Source organism: Pelodiscus sinensis, chromosome 17, assembly GCF_049634645.1.
Source record: "Pelodiscus sinensis isolate JC-2024 chromosome 17, ASM4963464v1, whole genome shotgun sequence".
NCBI lineage: Eukaryota > Metazoa > Chordata > Testudines > Trionychidae > Pelodiscus > Pelodiscus sinensis.
In genome coordinates this window covers 7,577,057-7,603,280 of record NC_134727.1, presented here as the reverse complement: position 1 = coordinate 7,603,280, position 26,224 = coordinate 7,577,057, and the positions used below count along the sequence as shown (strand labels likewise).

The following is a 26,224-nucleotide window of genomic DNA, read 5'->3' as shown; positions in this document are numbered from 1 at the left end:
CCCATCACAACATACAACAGTATGCTATGGTGAGACTCAGCATTGTACTTTCCAAAGAAAGTGTGAACATGCCTTTTTTTGTATTCAGACAAGGCTCATATGCTAAAAATTTCACAAGAACTGCTTCTAGTTCTTCTATTTATTTTCTTGCTAGATATGTTGGGCCAGTTTTGGGTTTAAATATTTTAACAGTGGGAATTAGATTCCTTCTCAGTCTGCCTGTACTGCCCCATGTGAGCTCTGGCTTTAGACTTGATAATGGTGTTAGTGTTGAAATGCTGAAGCATGCCACGGGTGTTTGGGAATTGCTCTTGGTCCATTGTAAACAAGCTGTCAAGCTTAACCAGGTAGCATGGCCCTATAGCAATAAATAAATTAATGAATACAATAAGAATGCTTTAAAAGGGCTCCCATTGTGCTGAAAAACATGGCTCAACCGTCCTTTGTGTAAGTCAGGAGCACTGCAGCCATTCTGTGTGTGTGTGTGTGTGTGTGTGTGTGTGTGTGTGTGTGTGTGTGTGTGTGTGTGTGTGTGTGTGTGTGTGTGTGTGTGTGTGTGTGTGTGTGTGTGTGTGTGTGTGTGTGTGTGTGTGTGTGTGACTTTTTTTTAAATGTAATTATTTACCACTGCAGTCACTCACAGATGCAGAGACAGCAGCAAACTTACCATTAAGGAAATTAAAACAGGGGCCCTGTTTAGCATAAATAAAGCTGTTTCACACAAATGAAAGCAGATCAATAGAAACTAATTCCTGTAAATTCCAATAAAGAGTAAAAAAATCAATAAAAGAAAAAAAAATAACAGAGAGAGGCGTTAGGTCGAGCAGATCAGCACAGAAGAGTGGATTTATTTATCTTCTTTTTTTAAAGGATTCTTAAGTGCTACAATTATATTAGTACATTTTTCTCTCCTTTAAAGGTCATATTGATTGGACATTTTCTTAGCTTTTCCTCCCGGTTTCTTCATAATGGACTGGATTTTTTTGTTTTAAAAATTCACAACTGTTGTTCTTATAAAATAAGCTGGACTGAGAGTACTGAGGTGAAAGTTTTTATCCAACTTTCCCAACTACCTATCAATGGACCCCCATATTCACTATAATTACATCCAGTTTATCCTTTAGGGAAATATAGGGGATTGCATCATCTCCAAGGCCCATTCAATCTATGGTGTCTCTGATAAACATGCTAACATAATAGTCAGGTGTGGTGATATTTTTGTAATGTGGACACCGAAGGCATGTCTACACAGCATGGCTAAATTTGAAATAAGCTACGCAACGTGAGCTACTTCAATCGCATAGCTTAAGTCGAAATAGCTTATTTTGAATTTGGGCAGGCCCATCCAGCACTTATTTTGAAACAAAGAGCTCTTCCTCCAACTTCCCTTATTCCTCGTACAATGAAGTTCACAGAAGTTGGAGTAAGAAGCCTGTTATTTTGAATTTATTTCAAAATAATGGGCTTGCTGTGTAGAGGTGCAATACGTTATTTTGGAATAATTAACGTTATTCTGAAATAATGCTGCTTTGTAGACCTGCCCTTAAGTCACTGAGAATTAAATGGAGACTATATCCATTCTACATAATGTACTGCACAGCCATCAGATGACTAGATTTGGATAACTGATTGAAGGATCAAACACTGCATTCTACCTTCCGAACTTTAATCATCATGTGATAAATTCTATGCAATATGCTTTCTCTCATAGAGTATGCCCCTTCTGAAAGCAGTTTCTTTGAATGTATATCAACACAGAAGAGACAGAAAAGAATATATAGATACTTAAGTTCACAGACACATTACATGAGAGAATGTACTGCCATTTCTCCCCTCATTAATGCCTCTATCTGAACATTTTATCTCACAAAACAATAGGAGATCTGTTTCTAAGTTGACTTGTTCAGAGTTGCATTACCTGCATTGTTGCAAAAAGACACTATTACTTACTTCTGCAAAGTATGTTTAATATCAAAGCTATATTGTCCTGAAATATGAACCAACAATGGTCAAGTGTGTTTCTAACCATTTTTGGTTATGCAAAAGAATGTTAATATTTAGTCATAATCTTTGTGAGATGTAATGGTAATGAGCTGGGAAAAATGGAACAATTTCAGCTTTTAGGGAGCAGGAGAAGAATTTATGCAACATTTGCGATGTCTGTAGTTATCTTACATGTATTATTCTTTTGATGGCTTTTCTTCCTCTGACAAAACAGAGGAAAGGTAAAATTTAAAAAAAATTAAATCGCTGTATTACAATTCTACCTTTTAAAAAGTTAAACATTGAACTGTTGCATGTAATATGGCAGCCTTTGAGACTCGCACATGCCACTTGCTATTTAGGAAACTACCTTTGCAGAACATAAGGTGAATAAATACAAATACCAGCTTTTAAAGGTGCCCTTTTAGCCACAGACTCTAAATTAAATTTGCAGCAAATCCTTTTAGAGTGGGTCAGCATTCATGTTCTGTAAAATGCGGTTCTCAGAATTCAATATAAAAGCTTCTCTTTATAAATCCTATTTATGACTTCCTTCCTTTTTTCCCCTGTTCCCTTTTTTTTCTTGTTTAATTACAGCGAAGGGGGATTAGTCAGTGTAAGTCTCCAGGGAGCGATATACAAAGCCATCTCCGAAATTAAACTAAAGGGAAAATGGCAGCAGGCATTGAGCTCTGGGAACAGACAAGATTGATTGATCTGAAGTAGCCAGACAAAATATTCTGGATCATTAAGGGGAAGAAATACTTTAACCAAGTCCTCATCTCTCCCCAAAACCAGATACAATTATAAAACCTCTTTAATCAGTTACATTATGCTGACATCTTTTAATGTAATTCTTTAAAGGAGAAAAGAAAGTAAATAGAAATTAGTGGCTATCACTTTACGGAAATCAGCCTATGAACAGAGAAGAACCACTTTTCTTCAGGTAACTGACCTACTGTGATTATATGGAAACACATATTCACACACTACAGTCTCCTCCTCAGTACTATGAACAGGTTGCTCATATTTGGCTTGCTGAATATTTTGGAGTAAATGTATGTTGCCTTTTTTTATTCCCTGGAGTAAAACCAAACAGGCTTTTCATCATTATTATTATTATTATTATTATTATTATTATTATTATATAAATAATAATATAAAGACTTCTGGAGCTGTGTATTTATTGAAAGGGAATTATTTTGGAAAAGGCTAGGTGAGATAGAGCTGCAAAGATGATTACATAACTCTTTGGAATATTACCTGTAAACCCTCCATCTAAATTTGACAGCAATTACACATAAGTCAATTGAATTCTCCTTGTTTGCGGTTCCTCTAGAGGTGGCTGGGAATTTTCTAGAGGAATCTTTTGACAATGGAAAAAGAATCAAATTTGTCACAATAGCAAATGTTTTGCAAAAATGAGTCAATTTCTACTAAATTTAATTCGGAGAGGAAACATTTTAAAATAAAATGTGTTAGATTTTTTTTTGTTGAAAAATAACTTGATTTCCAATTTATTTTATTTTGTATTTAAAAAATAAAAGTAGTTTTAAATGTCAAAATGAGATTGAAACATTTTGATTTTGATTATCAAAATTAAGGATTTTGACACACTTTTTTTTTATTAAGTTTTATTTCAGGGATATTATGAAAGTTTTGAGTTTGTTCCATTTTGGAACAACTTTTTCTTTATTTACTTGATGGAATTTTCCACCAATTGAAAATCTTGTTTGCACTGCTCTGACTTCTGCAAGATCCCAGGTCAAACTGTGCACATATTTAAAAGCTGCATAACCCCATCCTATATATAGTAGCCCAGTGTCTGTGAGTCTGTAATGCTGAAATGCTGGCTGTTGCCTCTGGGCGGCGCTGTTGCCTGAAATGCTGGCTGTTCCCTCTGGGCTGCCCATGCTGTATGGGGAGCACGGAGCCCAAACAGTCACTTGCACCACTTGCTCCCACGCAGCAGCTCAGCTGAGTGGCGCAGAAGTCAGCCGAGCTCCAAGGCGGGAGACGAAGGGGGGCAGAGCGGTGACATGTGGTGTGACAGCGGCTCCAGGCCACGTCCCCTGGCTGTGAACGTCAATGCCCCGCCTCCCACCGTGGTGCTCGGCTGACTTCTGAGCCACTCAGCCGGGCCGCTGCGTGAGAGCAAGTGGTGAAAGTGACCGTTTGAGGTCCGTGCTCCCCATACAGCACAGGGAGCGCGGAGCCCAAATGGCCACTCCGGCTCCGCAGTCTCCCGAGAGAGAGGCAGGAGGGGGAGGAGAAGAGAAAGAGAGAGACAGAGAGAAAGGCAGGAGGTGAAGGAGAACTGAGAAAGAGAGAGAGGGGGAGGCAGTAGGAGGAGGAGGAAGGAGAGAGACAGACAGGGAGCGAGAGACCGGAGGCTCAGGAGAGAAGACCGATGTGGAGGAGAGACCTGAAAATACCGTTTTATGACGGGCTAATTGGCTAGTCATACTAGATTTGCATAGGTTGCAAACAGGGCTGTTGCTAGAAATATTAGTGCCCTACGTAGTCCCCCATAGTGGAGTGGTCCCTCCGCAGGGTGGGAGAGGGAGGGCTGTGCTCAGGGCTGGGGGAGCAGGAGCAAGGAAGGGACGGGAGACAGCAGGAGTTGGGCCTGCCCCTGCCCTCCTTGGGGAGGAGGGCAGTAGGAAGTGGAGCAACATGGCCCCAGCCCACTCTGCTCAGCAGGCTACCAGCTGTGTCGCTTAGGGGAGGGAACTTGGGGGAAGAATGGGAAGAACCCCCCCACACACACACACTCACTGGTGGTAGGAAGCAGAGCAATGTGGCTGGGAGTCAGGGGAGTGGAATGGGCTGGAGTCAGGTTGCCCACTTCCCCCCACTGCTGCTGGTTAGCATGGGGGGAGGACCCCTGCGCTCGGTGCAGGCCCCTGCTACTCTTCCCAGGCTGCATCGCACAAGGGAGGGTGGAACGGAGACAGGGGTAGAGCGAGGGGTATCCCAGGTCCTGCACTCCCCCTAGTGATGGCCCTGTTGGGTGCAGCCCACAGAGGTGGGGTGGCCAGGCAATGGGGCTAGCTGGCAGAGCTGGCACCACCCCATACACAGCACTTTGCTGTCTGTGGCACCACAGAATTTGGAGCAAATTTGATGCCCCAAATTTCATGATTCCCTACACAGCTGTGTATTTTGCTGCTTGGTAGGGACAGCCCTGGCTGTAAGAAAAGGTTCAGTTTGGTCTCCCATTATTACATTTCATAATCAACATGTGATGACAACTAGGCTCAACTAGTAGATTTGTTTTCCTCCAATGCTAGCCTGGGTGGGTCACACTGGAAAAAGGTTAAAATGTGCTTTCACCCAGTAACATTGCCTCATTTCTGATTAAAAGGGATTAAAATAATAAAATAAAGTTTTGGCTTGATCAGTTTACTGTCCGTTCCTTAAAGAAAAATGGTTAAAACATTACAAAAGTGTTCCTTGAATAAAAATAAATATTCCAAGCAAAGACAGAGTTATTCAAGGCTGCCACTTATTTCTGACTTTAGTACTTACAGAGTCCTGATCTTTGGCATATGGTTGAAACTGGTAAGAGGGATGCGGCTGATGTTGTTATTGTTGAGTGTACTGTTTAAAGAAAAGACAAACAGATTGACCAGTTATTTACATTGTTTTACCCCACACTATTTATAGAGATGAACTATTTCAGTATTGGGCCATAAGTTCATAGTGCTTCAAAAAATAAGATGTGCTGACATATCTCAGGAGCTATTTGTGAGTTGTCAAAATGCATTATTTTAATGGCAAAATAACCACCAATTGCACACAAGTAAACACAAATCCCCATTTAACATGCCCTGTCCAGGGATTTCATCCACTAGAAAATTTGTTTTCAAATAAAAGGGGAGATGTTGGCACATAAACGATCCTTAGCACAACCCATTTGCAATGACACACGCAGCTCAAAGTGCTCTTTTGGAAACACAAGGACGGACGGGCAATTCTTGTTTGTTTTCCTTAGACAGAAATACGTGGACCGCGCTCCCATAATAAACATTTAATGTTCCAAGCATTAAAGGGTTTCAAACAGAAACTCCATGCAGTGTATTTTATCAGAGCTAGCATTAGGCAGAATGGGACCCTAATCACATCTTTTAAAATAAAAAAAATTGACTAGTTTAGTATCAACTGGGGCAGGCTGCCCCATTTATGTTGTTCCTTATTAGATCAGTGACTCCCTGGCAACTTAGAAGCTATCAAGTTTATCTATGATGCCATGAGAAATGGAACATACGCACCAGAAGGGCATACTTGCTAATCCCAATTGCTCAGAAATTGCATCTACAGCAGTCTACTATGTGCAGAGGCTTGGTTAAACCTGGTTGTTCATTGCCTACCATGATGCACTGTCCACCCTTCTTCTAACTGAAGTCATTAAAACTCTTTGTATTTCCCTTATTTAAAACACAAACACACAACAGTTGTTTATAGGAATGGCCCAGAACACTGAACTTTAGAACATCCATTCTGCAATCATTACTTTAGAAACCAAGGCTTTTTTTTTATTTTTAAATTAAGGGCTGCATGCTTTGTACGAGTGATACAATAAACAGTCATCTTCAATAAGATGTTAAAATGTTCCTGTAGTTACTTACACCTGAACTGTTTAGTGGTTTGTGCGGGATACTTCATCAAAAGATGTCCAAGAGCTTTCAAATAATTAGCTAACTAACCCTCTAATTCATCTGTAACCTCCTTCCAACAGATGTCTTGGTTTCTCTATACTAGAGATCAGCATGTACAACAGAAACCTCTCCATAGAGCCCAGTTTGCACAGCCTTAGAGTACTACAAAGCAGACCACAATACAATAGATTGAAGTATTTTAGCTCCACTAAAAAAACAGAGAATGTCAGATGTTGCATCAAATCAGAAATCCAGATCTCAATGTTCTCAAATACAGAGCGGAGAGTATGTTTCAAACCTGGACCTGAAGCAAAATACACATATTGCAATTTGAACCTAATTGGAATCCCAAATTCAGCATGCCCCAATTTCATTGGGAAGGGCAAAGAATTAGGGAGGAAAGCTCTGTCAACATCCGGAGTTGAATCCTGGATCACTCTTGGTGCAAACCATTCAAGACACGCACCAAGGCCTAACAGTGAACCCGTCTGAGGCTGAAAAGCTGCTTTTTGTCTGTTTTGCAGAACCCTTCCTTAGCACCATGATAATGCCAAAATGAATTTTCCCCGATGCCAGTGTGTATTTTAAAATGAAGCTCTCTTTATATGTACTTATAATTGCTAGATCATGGTATGTAGCAGATGGTGCAGAAATGCAGGTCAATGCTGGACAACTAGTCAAAAGAATTTGTGTGGCACAGTAATTTTCATACAGACAAATGAAACCTTCTGTAGGAATAAATGACAGCGATGTTTAGCAGCTCAGACAGAGGATTATGACTCAGAACTCCTGAGTTCAATTGCCTATGATCTTGGGCAAGTTACTGATCACTGGCCTCTGTTTCCTCATGTATAAAATACTTATCTACCCAGCCACTGATGTGCAATGTGCGTAAAAAAAAATCCTTGACTGAACCACCTTGGATGAGACTGTAGAAGTTCTAAGCATTATTACTGTCATTAGACCTTTGTTCTGATTTCACTCACTTGACCACCACAAGAATAGTGTAAGTGGCATGTATTACATAAAGCATTAGTATAGGTGAGAACTCCATGCACTAGTGTCATCAGAAATAGCCAAAGAACAACCATGAGTAACATAGTCAGCTTTGAAAATCAAATGACACACCAAATTGCTGACTGAATATGACAGTGAGGGCATTAAAGGATCCAAGGCAAATCAAACTGAGTTCAGTCGAGACTTTCCTTTTACTTCCACAGGAGACAGACTGGATTCCGAGAGAGAACATCTTCCCAAATAACTGAGAGCATGTCTACACCAGGGAGAAAATTGCACACCTGGAGTTGAATACTTTAAATCGACCAGCCGGTCTAGTGTAGGCTTAGGCTTAGAGAGACACTCTGTACACTATTCCCAGCACAACTGAAGAAAATTCAACCTGTACTGTCAAACATACTTAACTATATTTAAAAGCCTGCATATTTAATAGACAAAATATTAGCCAAGTCACCCAAATTCTAGCTTTGATACTCATTTACAACATTAAGAGTCCAATTGTTGCTATGCAGGAAAATTTCTATAGACCTCCAATAAATAAACAAATAACAAAGCAATAAATAATGGAATAGAGTTAATACTGAATGAATCCGTATTTCACTAATCTACTCATTAACTGCAAACTTTCAAGAATAATTGTAGCAGGTAGCTGCTGCACAGAAGACTTATTAATGTATTATTACACTGATATTTAAATGTTAACCATTATGAAGGCAATAAAGCGTTTATGATTATAGCAGTCTTTCAACAGAAAGAAGGCTAAATACAGCTATATAGCTTCCATTGCTCCATAAAAGGTACTTGTCTGCATTATTGGTCACAATTTTAGTCGGAGGAAATGAACCCCTTTGCAAAGAATCTTCATCATGTTGCAGTCCAACCCAGTGGCGTTCTCATATAAGCACTTGTATAGGAGAGCTGTCCAGAGAGACGGAGCAGAGCCAGACAGATATTTTGAAAACCAAGCATATGAAGCAGTTTCCAAGCATATAAAATGCATTTCCCTAGCTACAATTGTTAAGCCTGTGTGTGGTGTTAGAGTCACAAGACCATAATGTGCTTGTACATGCAGGATGAGGGGAAATACAGAAAATCCACTCCCTCAATCAAGTGCTAAGAAGCCCAAGAGAAATGGACTAAAGACCCAACCATAGGCAAAGTTGAATCACAGCAGAATGCTATGTGAGATCCTCAACTCTCATAACATCTAGGTCCCCTCGGCATCATGTGGGGAGATAGGAAACCCACCTCATGCCACCTTCTGATCAGGATCACACCTTTCACCTGCCCCTTATTTCAGGGCCAAGTTTACCTACATCCCTCACAAACTCAGTCACTATTGTAAGGTGTCCACTTTAAAAATGCTGCATCAGAAATGCAAGCTTATCTATGGCTGGACACCTGCCAACCTGGACTCTGATTTTGTCAGATCCTGAAAACACTCTCAGGATGCATCAGTACCTGGTAGGCTTACCAGAACTACATGGGAGCAGCAGAAAATGGCGCTTGCCACCTTTAGGTGGCATTTCCCTCTCTGAGGCACATCCTCAGCTGAGGTAAATTGTCATACCTCCAATGAATCTATACCAGTTAAGATTAGCCCCTTGGGAGATGCTCACTTTCCCCTACACTCTAAAACGGACTTGTGGTCATTAAAAGATCACCTAGCATTTTTCCAGAAGTAGGAATGTTGGCTCTGGAATCTTGCATGCTGCATATGTGTGTATCCTGTGACTGATTTTCATGATGTTCCAATGGCCAGTTTTTATTCTGATGTTACCCATCTCCTTTATGGGTCTGGAATCCTGACCAAATCCCTAAACTGGTAAACACAATCTGCCTACTTCCTCACACTTCCATGCAAATTCAAGAGCGTACAACATTCTTACACACTTCCTAGTGGCTCTCCACTGTTGTGCAGCTTTGCAGTGCGCTGAAAAAAAATTACCAAATTCCACCTGAAAGGTGACTGCATTTTCTGCAGATTGACATGATCCTTAGTATTTCCACTTTTGTTGGAAAGTGCTTTAGAATGAAAGTACTATCATCAATCTATCGATCTAAAATCATTGTAATATATGAAAGGAATTAATCCCACAACATTCAAATACCTCTGTTTTGTAGTCTGAGGTGCTAATACATGATTGATACTTATATACAGTACTAATCTTTATACCAAATTCTAGATCGAACATATTAGTTTTTAGGCACAGCCCAAATATTCTGACCAAAATGCGAAGGGATTAGATTTCTAATCTACCTATTATTACTACTCAGTTTGAAAGACTCAGCAGTCTACCCATCTCCATCAACTGATTAGGAAGTGAGAAATCCTGGGACCTATGCTGAATGCCAGAACTCTCTCCTTTTTCATTCTTATTGCTTCAAGCTACAGGGAAATATTATGGGTTTTGTACCTCTTTGTTATGTCTTTGCACCTCTAACTTATACAAAAACATACCTTCATACTAAAATGGCCAGCGGCTTACAAATCGGTAATAATAATAATAAATTAATTAATTAGAACAATTTCTCCTTACCTACTCCAGTTAAGTACTGGAAATATACTGTTAAGCCAGAGATGACTTCTGGCAATGACATCAGAAAAGTTTACAAAGCAAATGTAAAAAAGGTTATGTTATATACTTACATTACAACAAGTAAAAAAGATAACAGTATTAACCACCTTGCTATTTTTTCAGTCAACCAAAACTTCAAGTGGGAAAACAGGTTTCTTTTTTGATATCTTTTACAATCAAAAGGTCCTATTATATAACAATAATTAATTATCACCCACTAAAGACCAGCTAATACAAGTTATAGCATTCTATTTTGTGAGTTCTATAGAGAAAAGGACCCCACAGAAAATCTAATTTTCCTCCTCTACACGGTACACTTTTTCATAAAGGACATGCACAGGAAAACTACTGAGTATCAATCAATACATTATCTGCAATGATGTTTCTTTTTGACACAGGATTTGAATGGATATAAATTACAGAAAAATCTACAAGCAATGCTAGGCCAGAGTCGAAGGCATGCTTTGGTTTCTGGTTATAATAGGGACTCTCATTTTCTTTTGCATCCCATTTCTGCAGCTGATTAGCACACACAGCTAATCAAATTGAGAAATGATATGGCAGATTACATTTTTGATTAGCACTCTTTTCCAAGCATTAATGAGCATCCAGCCATATTTACCAGGGGTCTGCTAGCCATTCAGCCTTTGATAAGCATCAGGCTTCTTTTGTGCAGATTTTGGCTCCACTAATCAAGGAACGATGCAGCATTTGCAGAATTAACAGCTATGAAGAAACACTAAGGCCTACAGAAGATCAGATCCATGAGGAGAATAAAAAATGTAGAGACATAAATTAATTGCCATGTTTAACAAACTACTATTAAGAAATAGACTTTTAAGTGGTGAAGGGCAAATGGGAAAAGAGAAAGGAAATGACCAACTCATTATCTGTGTTTGTTTTGCTTTTTGAATTTCTCCTACTTTTTGCTCACGAGCAATTAATAGTCTCCGTCTGGTTTGTTTCTCAAAGTTTTGCAGTTTAAAAAGAACTGTTTGAACCATGGAAATAACAAGCATCCTTTGGCAACACACAGCTCACTTCTATATGGACTACAATCCTAAACTAAACAGACACTCTTTTAATTCTCAGTCCCTCACTGTTCCCCTCATGCGCCATAATAAAGACCAAATTGTTTACTTCTCTAGCTGTGTGGCAAACCTGCTTTGAATGCGCCTGTTTGATTTGCATGATCTGGAGCTGAAAAGTAGACCTCTGAGGCTGGTTGGAGCAGCAGCAGCCGTTGGGCGGCTGGAAGTGCTAACAAGTCTAACATTTCCTTCTGTCGCCTTTGATTAGACCATTGCTTTATCACAGTGTCCTTTTTTGGCTCTGTGTGTAATCTGTGTGTTGTGTGTCCATAACACCATGTAATTGGCCCTAATGCAACATTATTATCTGTATGCATGCAAGGACTGCGTACAAATAGGGCATACGCAGGCTTACAACATTCCCAGGAATAAGTTACTTGCCTCAGCCATAACTGCTGTGCTTTTCATGCTGCCAGTCCCCAAGGCAAGCAAATGACCGCACGCGCGCGCGCGCGCGCACACACACACACACACACACACACACACACACACACACACACACACACACACACACACACACACACACACACACACACACACACACAGAGAATGTTACCACTATGAAGGAATGGTTGAATTAAGGCAAACAGAGGTTAAGCTATTTGCTCAAGGACAGTGGAAGAGCTAGGAGGGGAGCCCTGATACATAGTTCCCAGCCAAGACCACTTAGACAGCACTTCCCACATAGGCAAAAATGTCGTGATATCAAAAGTCATGAATCAAGCACCAAAATTACGGGCTTTTTAAAAATGTGGGCTTTTTATTTGCCTTCTGGTTTTTGGCTCTTTGCAGCTCATGTTTTCAAGCTTCCCTCCACAACTGATTTTCACCAAGTTTTTTTAAATGAAAATTGAGGTTCTTACATAATTAGGAACTTACTAAATTCAGAGTCAATTTTGGTCAAATTCATGGTTGTAGGATTTTAAGAATCAGAAATTTCATGATTTCAGACATTTAAATCTGAACTGCCATGGTGTTGTAATTGTAGGGGTTCTGATTTAGCACTGAAGAGAGCGGTGCAGAAGGATGGCATGGTAGGGTATTGCCACACTTGCTTCTGCCCTACTGCTGGCGGGGCACCACCTTCCAAACTAGGCACCTGGCCAGGAGCTGCGACTCTCCAGCCACCCAGCTGACAATACAATAACCTACAAGAAACTTGCAAGCTCCCTCTACAGCCCTCTTTTGGGTCTGGGCCCCCATTTTGAGAAATGCTGGCGTCCCCCTTGAAATCTGTACAGTATAGGGGAAAAACACAGAAAAGACCAAATTTCACAGGGCACACCAGATTCCACAGTCTATGACTGATTTTTCATGGCCACGAATTTAATAGGGCCCTACATATAACCATGAGATCTGCACCATTGAGAAACACACCAACTACCTCAAGACTCCTAATAAAATCATGAGAGTTGGTAACCCCTTTTTTTCCATTTAGTCACCGGATTCCTTTGTATTTCAGACTTAGCTGACACCATTTTGATGCATTATGTCTCCTGGAAAAGTATCCTAACCTCCACAATTTGAACAGTAACAGGGTTCCTATGACCTAATGTTTATAGAACTAAATGGCAGGAAGTTGTTTAGTATCTATGTGACTAGACTGCAGAACCACAATACCAATAACACCGTCTTTATGCATTGTATAGTGGTGACGGGTGTTTTGGCTTCCAGTAGATTTCCTCTTTCCATGAAGCTTATTTGATTTACCTTTTCTAAAGAATCAACCCTAATAAGACAGCCCATTTATCGGGGGGCAAAAATTAATAAGGCTAGGTTTGACACAATGGACAAAGGCATCCGTCTGTCATTACTACATTCTATGTACATCCACACTTGCTCCCTAGTTCAAGCTAGGGATGCAAATGTAGATGACCGAAATTGCTAATGAAGCGGAGATTTAAATATCCCGCGCTTCATTAGTATAATCTCACTGGTTCAAATCAGCTGTTGAACGGAGTAACACGCCGGAGAGATCATGCTAATGAAGCGCGGGATATTTAAATCCCCGCTTCATTAGCAATTTTGGTCGCTTACATTTGCATCTCTAGCTCGAACTAGGGAGCAAGTGTAGATGTAACCTCTAAGAATGACAGATGTGGTCATCAATGGCAGTGTTACACCTCTTGGCCCCCGTCTACACGGACCATTTAAGCTTATAAATAGAACTGGTTTTGAAGATGGCTTAAAATCAGTTTTTACTAACAAGGTTTAATCATGTTTTACTAGGCTGCAGACAGCCATTTGCAAACTCATATTCTAGGTCTTGCCCACCGTAATTAAAAAGCTCCATTTGGAAATGGTATTTGCTAGTGGCCTGATTTGAAATTGCAATGAGCACCTGCAATTCTGATCTACCTCTCGGACATTAGTACTGCTCAACACCTCTGAAAACCAGCCATAAATCTGTTTCCAGAGGTTCAAACACCATTTGTGCAGTTGTTTGCTGCATGTAGGGATAACTAATTCACATAAAGAACATTTGGATCTTGGAATGAAAGTTCCTGTATTTTCATCAGTTGTAAAAAGGCTACTTTTAGAATAGGGGGAGGTAAGGCCACATGAAATAAAATGCATAGTATTTCTCAAAGATATGTGCTACTTCAACAGCCTCAGCCTCTGCTTTCTAAGTGGTCAAGCAAAGGAATCCCCCAGGGCTTTGAAATGGATTTTTTTTCCAATTGTGGGTGCCTCCCATACTCAGTTCCTTGATCTCCCCACAGAGCATTTAAAGTAAATCCCACAATCACTGTGTGGGCATATAATAAAGTAACTGATGCTGCACTGATTAATCCATTACTCTGAACTGTTAGAAAACATAATGATCTCACAAGAGGCCTTATTCACTGACGTATCACAGCTGAGCAGTAATCTGACACCTCAAATTAGCAGCAAAAGCAACAACAGCTGGGTTTTTTGTCTCAATATTTGTACCCAACTCTAAAGTGATTTGGCACCATTCAAGTGTTATTTTTAAACACAACGTTAATACAGCCAACTAAGGTTTTAAATAGTCTCCAGGTGATGTGTAAAATCCACAGAAATAAAAACAATTAGTTGCCAGTTTGGTTCCTTTTCTGTCTTTATCTTAATAAACAGATTCGCCATTAATCTTTTTTTAAAAAACATGTTATCAAAGCTCTGAGAAGGTCCTGTATTGTTATCTCAGGTTTCTGGCAATGGAAATTTAAATAAATCAAAGGAAACATGAAAAAGAAAACATCCTTTTTTGGAAATGTCTGAGTGGGAAAACTTCATGTGATTAACACATGGATATCCTATGCAGAGTTGGTAGCAGTTCCTATTATTAAGGTTTTCTGACACTTTCCACTACATTACCTGGTTTTTAGTTGCTTTATGTCTTTTCAAACTTACATTTGGACTGAAATTTTCCATGCCGGTGTCTGTCTCTGGCTGCATTTTTTTCAGCAAATGGTTCAGCCATTTGCAAGAAGCCAGGCTCGGGAAAAGTACACTGTTTTGCCCCACGTTAAAAAACAAATTCTGGCAACCTTTTCTCTGAAATGCCGAATTACTCTGAATGAGGTAGAAGTCTAGTAGAAAAGATTGTATGTGATCATATAGATAAAGCCCTTGATAATGGATGGGGATGTGAAAGTTTAAACAGTTAACTAGTAAGCCTCATTCTTAATGGAAGTGATCTGAGGAAGTGGGTCTGGCCCCCGAAAGCTCATCATCTAATAAACCATCTTGTTAGTCTTTAAAGTGCTACATTGTCCTGCATTTTGCTTCAGCTACCCCAGACTAACACGGCTACATTTCTATCACTATTCCTCATTCTTAATGGGTGAGGCTTACCGGGTAAGGTAAACTGGTGGGGCTGAAGCAGCTCCCTGCCTGTCCTGGGCAGGGGAATGTGCCATCCCTGCAAGGGGTCTCACTGCAGTTGCTCTAACCAGGCTGCTGGAACAGTGCCTATTTGTGGTGGGAGGGCATTCCAGCCCAGCAGCAGGCAGGAGAGCACTCCAGCCAGGTGGAACGGCCCCGGCACTAACCCCCTTTTAATCAGTGAACCAGTTAAACAATATGTTTAATCGGTTAGCCAATTAAACAGGTTTTTACATCCTCAAGAATGGATATGCACCAGCAGGTTAAGTTTTGCAGACAGGACTTTGCAACCATAATAATACTCTTTTATCATTGTGTTTTTATGTGTTTAACACATGTGCATATGTGGGTGTGTGTATATGTGAGTGCTATACACACACACACGCACACATACACACTATATGCACTGAATTTATTTTTCTGGTTATTGCAGATTTATACTTTACACACAATATTTAGGATTCTATCTATGCCTTCCCAAATATGGGAAAAAATAAAACAAAGAAGAAATGAATAAAAGGAATAGGCTCCCAAAAGTAGATCTTCACTGCAAGTTGATCCAAGTCATCTACACTAAACTTTCTCTGCTCAAGTCAGAGTGCTCACATAAGAGTGACTACACCAAACAAAACAAGCAAAACAACACCCAATTTTCAAGCTGCTGTGCCTACACGTGTGCTGCATTCACTAACGTGTGGCACGAAGAGGTCTAGAGGCATATCTCAGGGTTCTATGCACTGCAGTGAGCTGAGACACTGTACAAATTCTTTCCCAATGAACTGTGGAACAATCTGTCAGTCCTTCCTGCATACAGGGGGGAATTGTGGGCAGGCATTAGAGAACTTGAGTGATATCAGCCTGAGTCCATAATTCAGAATGGTCTTGCAGCTGAGTTGAGCTCTCTCAGGCCTACATCCCCCAACCAGTCAGCCAACTCAAGTAAAAAGCTCTTCCCATCTTTTCAGTGATGATAATTCCTAAGACTATATCTACTCTATAGCCTGGATCGATACCTTGAGATCAACCAGCAGTTGATTTAGTAAGTCTAGTGAAGACCTGTCAAATCAACCGCAAATCACTCTCTAGCCAATCCTGTTACTCTATGCTGACCCCCCTGTGATGGTGCAGAGTCCGCAGTAACTTGACTTAAGGCATGTTGACTCCACCTGTGGCTTACGTCAACTTTCTGCTGTATTACAGATGTAGCCTGAGTAAGTCTCAGCTGTCAAGGGGTTTCTGGAAAATTGTGTTCTATTTCAGCTGGTTAACTGAGTTTATAGGTTGCTGTTGCATTTGATTTTTTCATTCAATATACTTAATAAACCATCTTTTCAGCGTGAACATACAAGAATTACAGTCTAGACTTTGGAACAGGATTTGAGGGTTCCCCCCCCCCCTTCAGATACATAATATGCAACCAAACTATTTGGGTAGGAAGCAATTAGATCACAAGCCTGTCAAAACACAGACCAAGTGTTGAAGTTAACACACTGTGGCTGCTACAATATTAATAATACAGAATTTTTTAAATTCATTCCTTCATTCTGCTACATCATCTGTGGCAGATCTTAGTTTTCCATGAGTGTTGCATGTTTTAGAGTGTTCTCTTAACATAGGGGATGTCTTGAAATATGGGGCCATCGTTTTGATATTAACCCTAAATGCAATTTATAAAGAAATAGTATTTCCCATTTTTGGTGGACATAGACAAAGCCACAGGTAAAAAGGAATTAATGACATCTCAATGTGGTTCATTCTTTACAGAGATCATAAAGAGCTACTAAAACATAATTAAAAATTCTTAAACTTTTGAACTTAGAAGAAAGAGCTTTAAAAAACAAGAAAACAAGTGATCATCCCCCATTCAGTGCCAATTCAATCTAAAATGATTTATTTTTGTATTATAAGAAAGGCCTTTCTCCAACTCCAACATAAAATATGTTCATTAAAATATGTCATAATCCATGTTCCCTCTTATTTTTTTTCTGTCCCTGTGTGGGCATTTTCCATCCATGTGTAGAATAAATTAACGTCTGTGCACCGAGGCATGTACAAATGTGCACCAGTAGAAACAAAACCTGGCTCTGGGTTCTCTGCTAGTCAGAAGGGCAGCATTTGAAGCATTCCAGAGCAGCCACACAAGCACACAGCTTACAGGGAACAATGGCTAATACCCAGCACACACGATTGTATGGAAAAGTATAACTGCCTGTCAATCCAGAGAAACAAAAAACTCTGCAACAGCATACCTGATTGTTTTATTTAAGACTATGTAAATGCCAGATCTTGGCTTTACAACCAACAGAGCTTTCAACTCACCTCAGCTCGATGAACATCACTGAGATACCTAAATCCAAGGCACAGTCATTAGAAGCTCAGGACTCAAGACATAAGGCCAAAGTGACTATCTATTATGTGGTAGAAAAGGTAATACATAAGACCCAGTGCTCCTGCAAAACAGTTCAGGATCTCAGGTCATTATATTTGCTAACTGTATTCTGATTGTCATATTTTTACTTTTGTTTTTAGTACACAACCGAGTGGGCATAAACTAGCCACTAATAAATGTATGGTGGAAAAGTGAGGTTCAGGTACAGCCTTTCCATAGATGTATTGGGGACAAACAACCTACATAGCTGTAGTATGGAATATCTGATGCATTTTGGAAGGGGATTATACGAAGGGATTGTCTCCAGCAGCAGGGAACGGGATTTGATGACTCAAAAGGTCCCTTCCACTCTTACCATTCCAAACCTTTCTAGGCTTGAAGAGGGACTTCAGCATGATACCTCTTCCCATTTTAGATCTGAGCATGTGTTGTCTTGAGTAATTCTCGTTCAAAGAAAAAAATGACTGCTCAGTAGGCAACCCAGTGACCTCCTATTGCAAAAGTGTTTCATTGATGGCATTTTCCCATCTTCCACCCTAAATCATTTGCTTTTCCCAATATCAAACTGTAGGGATGAAAATTAAATTGCCCTTTAATAAATTATATCTAACAATATTAAATTATGTAACCTCATAAATTGTGGACCAATATTTTTATTAGTGGAATTTTACAAATGAAATGGCATTAAACACTTTTGGATGAATTCGTTTGTAAACCGTTAAAAATTGCCTTCGAAGAATCTGTTGTTATAACTTTTTTTGTAACTTTTTATATATTGTAATTAAAACCCAATTTTAAATGTTTAATACATTGTAACCGAAGGGACCCCATATTGTAACTGGAACCCCATTTGAAACTCTGAATTGCCTTACCTCTGCTTAAAGTTAGGTGTGTGTCTGACATCTTAGTTAAACATGTGAATGTGCGTGTATGTGCAATACAATCAGTGCCAGACTTCAGTCTGTCTCAGTGACCGCAGCTGGTCTCGATGGCCAAAGAACAATGCAAGCTGCCCTGCAAAAGAAACCACCCAAGAAAGAGACAAAAGCCATGGGGAAAAGAAGATCAAAGTTGCATCTGCTGTTAACTGATGATTCTTGGCCATATAGTGTTATGGGACAGAACAGGCTCTATGAACAAAAATATAAAAAGATGGGTGCAAAACTATATGATTGGGTCTTTTGGGTCTACGACCAACCTCTAGGAGCATCAATATGCATGGACATGACCCATGTCTGAAATAGAGATCTAAGCGACTAGTCAAGTTACTACTCAACTACTCGCCCCCCCCCCCCCCCCCCCCCCGTTGCCTCTGCATCAGAGGCAGCAAATGGGGAGAGGAGAAGCAGGAGATGGTGCTGGGGGGAGCTGGTTTAAAACACCAGCACCATCTGCAGGAGGGAGTGGGGATAGAGGAGGCAGAGCTGCAGTGGTCCCGGAGCCAACGTGAGCTGGGACTTGTGCTACCCCCGCTGCGGTTCTACAGTTTAAACATAGTAGGAGCCGAGCTGCTTGCACAACTGGCTCCTTCTACATTTAAACTGCAGAGCCACAACAGGGTTGCGCGAGCCAGGACAGAGTGCCTCCCCTTATCGACTAATCATGTAGTCAATACAAATAGTATTGACTACACAATTAGCCAATTACCCACTTCTTAATATCCTTACTCTGAACAGGGATGGATTTAAGCACACATTTAAGCATTTTCTTCTAATGTGAGGCCTTACATGGCTTATTGAAGGTCAACAAACCATGACAGTGAAACAACCAGGGAAAGATTATAGGAGTCCTGTCTCCCAGTCCTCTTTCTCTATCCCATTCAATCTATGTTACATTTCTGATTGTGCTTTGCTTTTATAAGGCTAAGACTATGTTAGTCTCCCAATTCAGCTTCATCCCTGGTACCAATGCTGATTTATCTAAGGTTTCCCAGCCAGCAGCATATTTACTACTCAGTCATCTCCCTCTTGTCATAAAACAACATGATGATAAAAAATACAAAGGCCAGTAGTACTGTGCTCACACCATGGTTCTCATGCTGCATTATTTTTTATATCGATTTCATCAGGATGATATTCTCTATTTAAAGTGAAAGCTGCTTTCAACAAAGGACCAATTAGGAGTTGTGCCGCTAATTCCAAGTCTTTACATCTGTAAAGAACAAGTGTCTTAGGTAGTGAATCTCATCTTTAATTTTCCAATGAAAACAAGAGAACTCCACTATTCTGTCTAGAATGCTTGATGCCATTCACTGCAAGCTCCCTCAGCAGCAATGGCCTGGTACACTATCATGTACTTGATAAAGCCTCTCTCTTTATCAAACCTGCTCTCGATAAAGCAGCTCTGAGCTTTCCCCTTTAAACTACTGCATCTTTCCTAATGCCTGAACCCAATGATCTGCAGAAGTGCTGGTCTTATCTTTGCAAGCTTCTACACATCACCTCTGACTGCTCTCCTGCACCTTCAAAATGGTAAACTATCCAAACAGAAAATCTAGTTGTAAAAATGCAAAGGCATTTGTCTGGGGTTGAATATTGTCTACTTGTTTTACTATGATTTTTTACTGTTTAATTTTTTAAATTTTTAAATAAAGTGTGCTCTGTCAAATGATTGTAGTATATTCTGTAACAGAACATGAGAGACTGGTTTTACTTACCTTTTCAAAAAAGAAAAGACTTTATCAACTAAAGGTTTGCATAAAGTGCTTTAATATTTCAGTGCCGCATGCTGAAAGAGATCATGTTATGGATCCAAGCCTCAATCTTTTAATAATTGTAGGTAAATTATTCTAATGAGAGAACAGACAACCAGATCCTCAATCACTGATCAAGCTGTATTACAGCAGTTTTTCACGCTACAGCAATTGTACTGGCATGGATGTTTGATTCTGACTTCTAATGTTCAAGCATTAAACAGATTTTTTGGATCTAAAAATGAACTTTAGAATGCTCAAATTTCTATTTTCAAAATTTTAGTGAGTGACTTTATAACTCATACACAAACCTGCACACAAAAGCACAGATTCATTCTACTGAAGTCACAACTCAACCACATCTGTTTGATGAACAGTTGACGTAGCTAAAGTTGCGTAGCTTAATTTGACTTTAGCCCTGCTGTGTAGACATACCCACAGGACTACTCATGGTTTTTACATTTTGTTCATAATCTCATACAGCTTTAAAACAACTTCTCTTCCCCGAAGGTGCAAAAAACTAGTTTAAAAGATACATGGTTTATTACTTGCCTAAAACAAATCTAAACCAATAAATACAATTACCATCAGCATACCCAATCTAGTGCCCTCCGAAATTGATAGGCATTAGTGCCATAAAGCCTTTCCACTGACTTTAAATGTCCCTGAATTAGATCCTTGCAGTCTATTGATGTGGGCAAGGATTTTCAAAGGAGCAAAGGGGAATTAGGCTCTGAACTCTCATTAAGTTTCAATGGGAAGTAGGAATCTAAGTCCTGCGGCACCTGTACAAATCCTAGACTTGATCAAGAATACGTACTCATCAATACTCATTTGTAAGTCATGTTTTATGTAACACAGTGCTTACCTGCAAAACCAAACCAAACCAAATTTACCAAATGATGAGCTTTCAGCAGTGTCTGTTGTAGGTTATAATTCATTATATATTACAGTTTATGTGACTAGCTTAGCTCCCACTGAAGTGAATGGAAGCTGGATCAGCCCCTATGTGCCTAATTCATTTCAAGCACACCTGAATACATATTTACAAGGAAGACCAGAAAGAAGAGATGAGCTGGACAAGATTCCCGCAAAAGTCTAGTTCAGAGGCGAAGTGTCTAGGCAACGAAAAGAGAATCTCAGCTTCCGCTTATAAGAACAATTTATACCTCTTTCCCTAGCAGAGACACCCTAAAAATGTACACCAATAAAAAGTAATGCAGTCCAACTGCTAGAGTTGAAAGGAATAAGCAGATGAACTCGACGTCTGCAATGAGAGGCTGGGGGAATCCAACGCTCTGCACAGCATGCCTCCCAAACTGAAAAGGTTTTATACTATAGGACTTGCAGGGCCTAGTCTATTCAAATGGATCATACATGCAGAAATTCTAAATACTTAGCAAAATAATTTTCTAATTTAATTCAGAAGAATAGTCTCATGTTTTCAGCTTTTTTTGTTTGTTTTATTTTGCCCTATCCTAGAGGATTAAAAAAAAAAGTACAGAAAAGTTATTTCCCATGCTATTTTAAAAGAACTCTTCATTGGTTTGCACACAATTGCTTGGGAAAGCAAGTCAGTTATGTGTGGGGAATCGCCTAATAAAACACCTCCCCAAAGCTCTCAGGCCAGCTCCATGCATAGCAGTGTGATTATAGCAGACACAAATTGTTTGCCTTTTCAGGTATGGAGAGGGATAGCAACAATCATCTTGCAGACCTACTCAAAAAGGCTACAATTGTGTCTCCCTCCTCCCAGGTTCACCTTGCATCAGCTGCTGCCAGTTGCCGCAATGCGGCATTGTCTGCTATGACTCAAGTAGGTGGCATGCACCACTTAGGCCACTAGGAGTGCAGAGGGACAAACTATCAAGCTCTATACACTGCATTACCAGCCACTCCAAGAGCACAGGCATAACAATGAGTAGGAGGTGGGGCCAACATTGTGTTACACTGAGTGATATGGATTCAGCCCACTTCTTCCCCACACCATCGCTTTCCTATTCAGCCTCATCCCAGAGTTTGAAGAGGAGGTTTGGAAGAAAGTCTAGAGTCCCATTGATACTTGCCCATTCACACTAGTGACAGAGGACTCACTTTTCCTTACTACTTGCTATGATCTGCACCCCCATAAAAGACAAGGGGGCATTAAGAACTATGCATCTTTATACAAATGTCAGATAGACTTCTTCATTAATAAGTAAAGAAATCCTTCCTCTGAGCTCTGCCAACCCATCATCCTCACCTCTACCTTGTTTGGATGAGAGCAAGATACCTCAAACTTGCCAAATAAGACCGAATATTTCTCAGGAATCCCTGTACTAAAACGCTTTAGGTTCTAAAGTCCTTACAGTAAAGTTACACACACTGTAAATTAAGGTTGATACAGACACTATTAAAATGCACCCTAATAAATGGGGCGTGTGTCACACACACAAACTGAAAATGTAGAATTTGCACATTCAAATATTCACACTGGAAAAGTTATAATTTCTAGAGTGTGGGAAACTGCAGAACACCGACTTTTGCCAAACCCAGACTCAAAGGCAACTGATTGTGCCATACACATTCGTTTGGATGAAAGTGTACTTAGCTACTAAACCAAAACCAGACTGGTATCATAGGCAAACACTGTCTAATTAAGAAAAATTAAAAATATGCTAAAAAAGATCTAATCCTTACTAAATTTCCTTAAGATGCTGCCTGACCAGTTGTCGGAGCCAGGTGGCTTTTTCAAGTCCCTAAATTGTTACACAAGTTAGTGAATTCTCTACCACATACTACATGCGAAGAAACCAATAAATCTTAAATACCGAATACTCACAGTGTTCCACTCCTATTCATTTCACAAAGTAAAAACTCACAAAAGAAAACAGAAGTTTGAATAAATAAGAATCAGTCATCATCTTATTGTGAATATTCTGCAAATATGAAAATAAGCTAAATAAATGCAGTCAAGTATTCATTGTAAATTATTTGCTCAGCTCTAATAGTTACACACATGCACAACCGGGTATTAACTCCACTTTGGATGTTTTGCATCTTGATGCTGAAATGTAGCAAGTATTAGCTCAAGCACCTCACCTGATTTCAAATGTCATCATAGTAGATGGGGAGAGAGATTGTTTCAGAGGTAAAATGGATCCAAGTCTTATAGGATTTTATAGAACAACCTATCTTGAATTATATTCAAGAGCCAATAGGCTGCCTGTGCTGTTGGAGAATTGCTGAAATAAACTCCCTGCTGGTAACCCCGCCCAGCAGACTGACATCCTCATTCTGCACCAACTAGAGTTTGTGAGTGAGCTTCAAGGATAGTCTCAAGTCTGCTGCATTGCGGTAATCCATGGATTACTGTGGCCAAGTGCAACTCTGAGACAGATGGTCATAATCACCCTTACCAGACAAAAATGGAGGAAGTGACTTTTGGTGACTGACATCAGCCAATATTGCAGAAATTGAGGTGTGAAAATACCTCCAAACTATGCATCTTTATACAAATGTCAGATAGACTTCTTCATTAATAAGTAAAGAAATCCTTCCTCTGAGCTCTGCCAACCCATCATCCTCACCTCTACCTTGTTTGGATGAGAGCAAGATACCTCAAACTCATTCCCAATCCCAACCTCTGCCAGACACAATGCACCATCTCGGTCTGAGGAAAATGAGACGGAGATGCCTATTGGCTGAATACTTCTGGCACTGCAGCTGAAAACGTTTCCCTTAGTTCCTCCTTTGTGATAAAAAAAGCCTTGCAGAACACCACTTAATAAGTCCCATAGATGCCCCAAAACTATATTCTAAGTGCTGTAAAAGCAAGGAATGGAAATACACAAGAACAATGCAGGATACCCAGCTAAGGTCTGGGAGCCAACAAAACCTTAAAGTCACTGGTATCTATGGAATATCAACATAAAGATTTCTCCAATGTGAGTACACACTGAACATATGTTTAGCAGAAATACACCCAATAATGTGACTATCTCCAAAGTATATAGGATTAATAATATTATTTTTTTCATATTTTGATGTTTCCTTCCTTTATTCAAGTTAAAAATTACAAAAAAAGTGTTCTCTCAAAATTAAGTTTATGATATCGTTATTTTAAAATTAAGGGTCATGCGTCCATCCTTAGCTAGTCCTCTTTCACCTTCTTTTCTTTCAATAAACAAAACAGCACACACTAATGAAAGAATTGAGCATTTTCCTGCTTGTATCCCATCACAGCATACATGTGATTGTCTCATTAAAAAGTCCTCAGTTTTTCTCTCGACGTTTTATGTGCATCTGTATATATTCATCTGTATATATTATTTTTAGATCTAATTATGCTAGACACGTAAATATATGTACAAAAATGAAACAATAGTAATGTCTGGGTTGCTGTATTTTAGATCAAAAGCAGCCTAAAATTTTGCACTTGCAATTATGTGCCTATCAATTAATTGGAGAAGCCATTTTCAGGCAGAAATCATTTGTGCCTGATTTGCAAGCACAATTTCTATCTTCAAATTAAATTCTTAAATGTCTACATGCCATCATTTCAATCTCCAGCTGGCTGGAGATGCCAAATTATGGGCCTCTTCGGACATTTTTGCAAGTTCTAATGGCAGCTATCATTCTGTGTTCTGAATCTCAGGAGCTATAGGGTAAAGTTAAATATTTGGCACAATAGATGGCATACTGGACTCAAAACTCTGCCTCAGAGAGCATCTCGAATACATTCTTTACCACCATACTGAATATTTAAACTCAGTAGAGTCTAATCTGAGAAATATTTGGGACCCAATAGCGGGACAAGTGCCTTAGTGCCATAACCTTTACTGAGGATACCTTGCCAGCGGCAGCCTCTGTCTTATAATGACAGTGATCCAGGTCAAGGGTCCCTGTTGTCCAAGGGTCCCTGTTGTGGCACTATGGCAGAGGGAGAATGACAGTCCCCAACAAAGGCAGGTTCCAGGCCATTTAGGACTTTGTAAGTGATGATCAGCACCTTACACAGCACCCAGCAACTGACAGGAATCCAGCACACCTCCCAGAGCAGCAGAGTGATGCACTCTCAGCTACGTGCTCCACTCAGTAAGCGAGCGCTGTTGCATTCTGCACCGGCTTCGAGTACATGTGCTCAGCATGTTGAGACAATCTAATCCTGAGGGGGACCAAGGCTTGAGCAACTGTGGCAAGGTATGTGCAGCAGGAGGGAGAAATTGCAACCTGTTGGTCAGGCAGATGGGTTACTGTTGTGTTATAATCTTCCAACAACAGGTAGGAGTTGTACCACCCCTGAATTGTGAGTCCTGGCAACTACAGGAGATCTACTCCCTGTACCAAGGGATTGGTATTCCCCCTACCACCACCACCTCAACCTCATCATAGTGGAGACTCCGTCAGCTCACTCTCACACCCTACCCTTTCTAAACTACACCTTAACTAAGATGTCGAGCTGCCTAGTCCCATCGAAGGAGTGAGCAATAAATAATGGGGTGTCAGCCCTGATAAACTGGTCACTTACACCAAGACTGCGACTGAAAGCTAAGAGCTTGCCCTGTGTTTCCTATACCACTGATGAAAATACTGGATCATACAGGGGAGGGAGAAGTAGCAAAGTGATAACAAGGTGAACAGAGCATGCAAATGAAATAACTAATACTTGAGATGAGTGAGCCTGGAGAAGTCTTTGTCAGGTCATTAAAAACAGGACCCTCTCAGTTCATGAATTGAATCGCCCCAGATGGCATTGCTCTTTTCTTGAGGAGTTCTGCAGCCCTAAGAGCTCCTGGGTATTATTTGTTTAAAGATGATAAAAAACCACCCTGTTAGGGGGAGTAAGTGGGAAAGGAGCCCAGAATTCAAATATACTTCAGTAAATCAAAGCCATCTTCTGCAGACACAGGGTACAGTTAGGCATCAATATTGATTTTTCAGAGACATGGCTAGAATATTGTAGGACAAACAAAATTACTTGT

The 26,224-nt window shown here is 40.1% G+C and overlaps 1 protein-coding gene across 1 annotated transcript in view; it reads right to left on the bottom strand.

Annotated features, from left to right (window-relative positions):
* SLIT3 (slit guidance ligand 3) overlaps positions 1-26,224 on the bottom strand; it is a 795,269-nt gene that overhangs the window by 293,671 nt on the left and 475,374 nt on the right. The window contains exon 7 of the mRNA XM_006115755.4: positions 5,515-5,586. Within this exon, the coding sequence (XP_006115817.1) occupies positions 5,515-5,586 (72 nt within the window). The remainder of the gene's footprint in view (positions 1-5,514; positions 5,587-26,224) is intronic.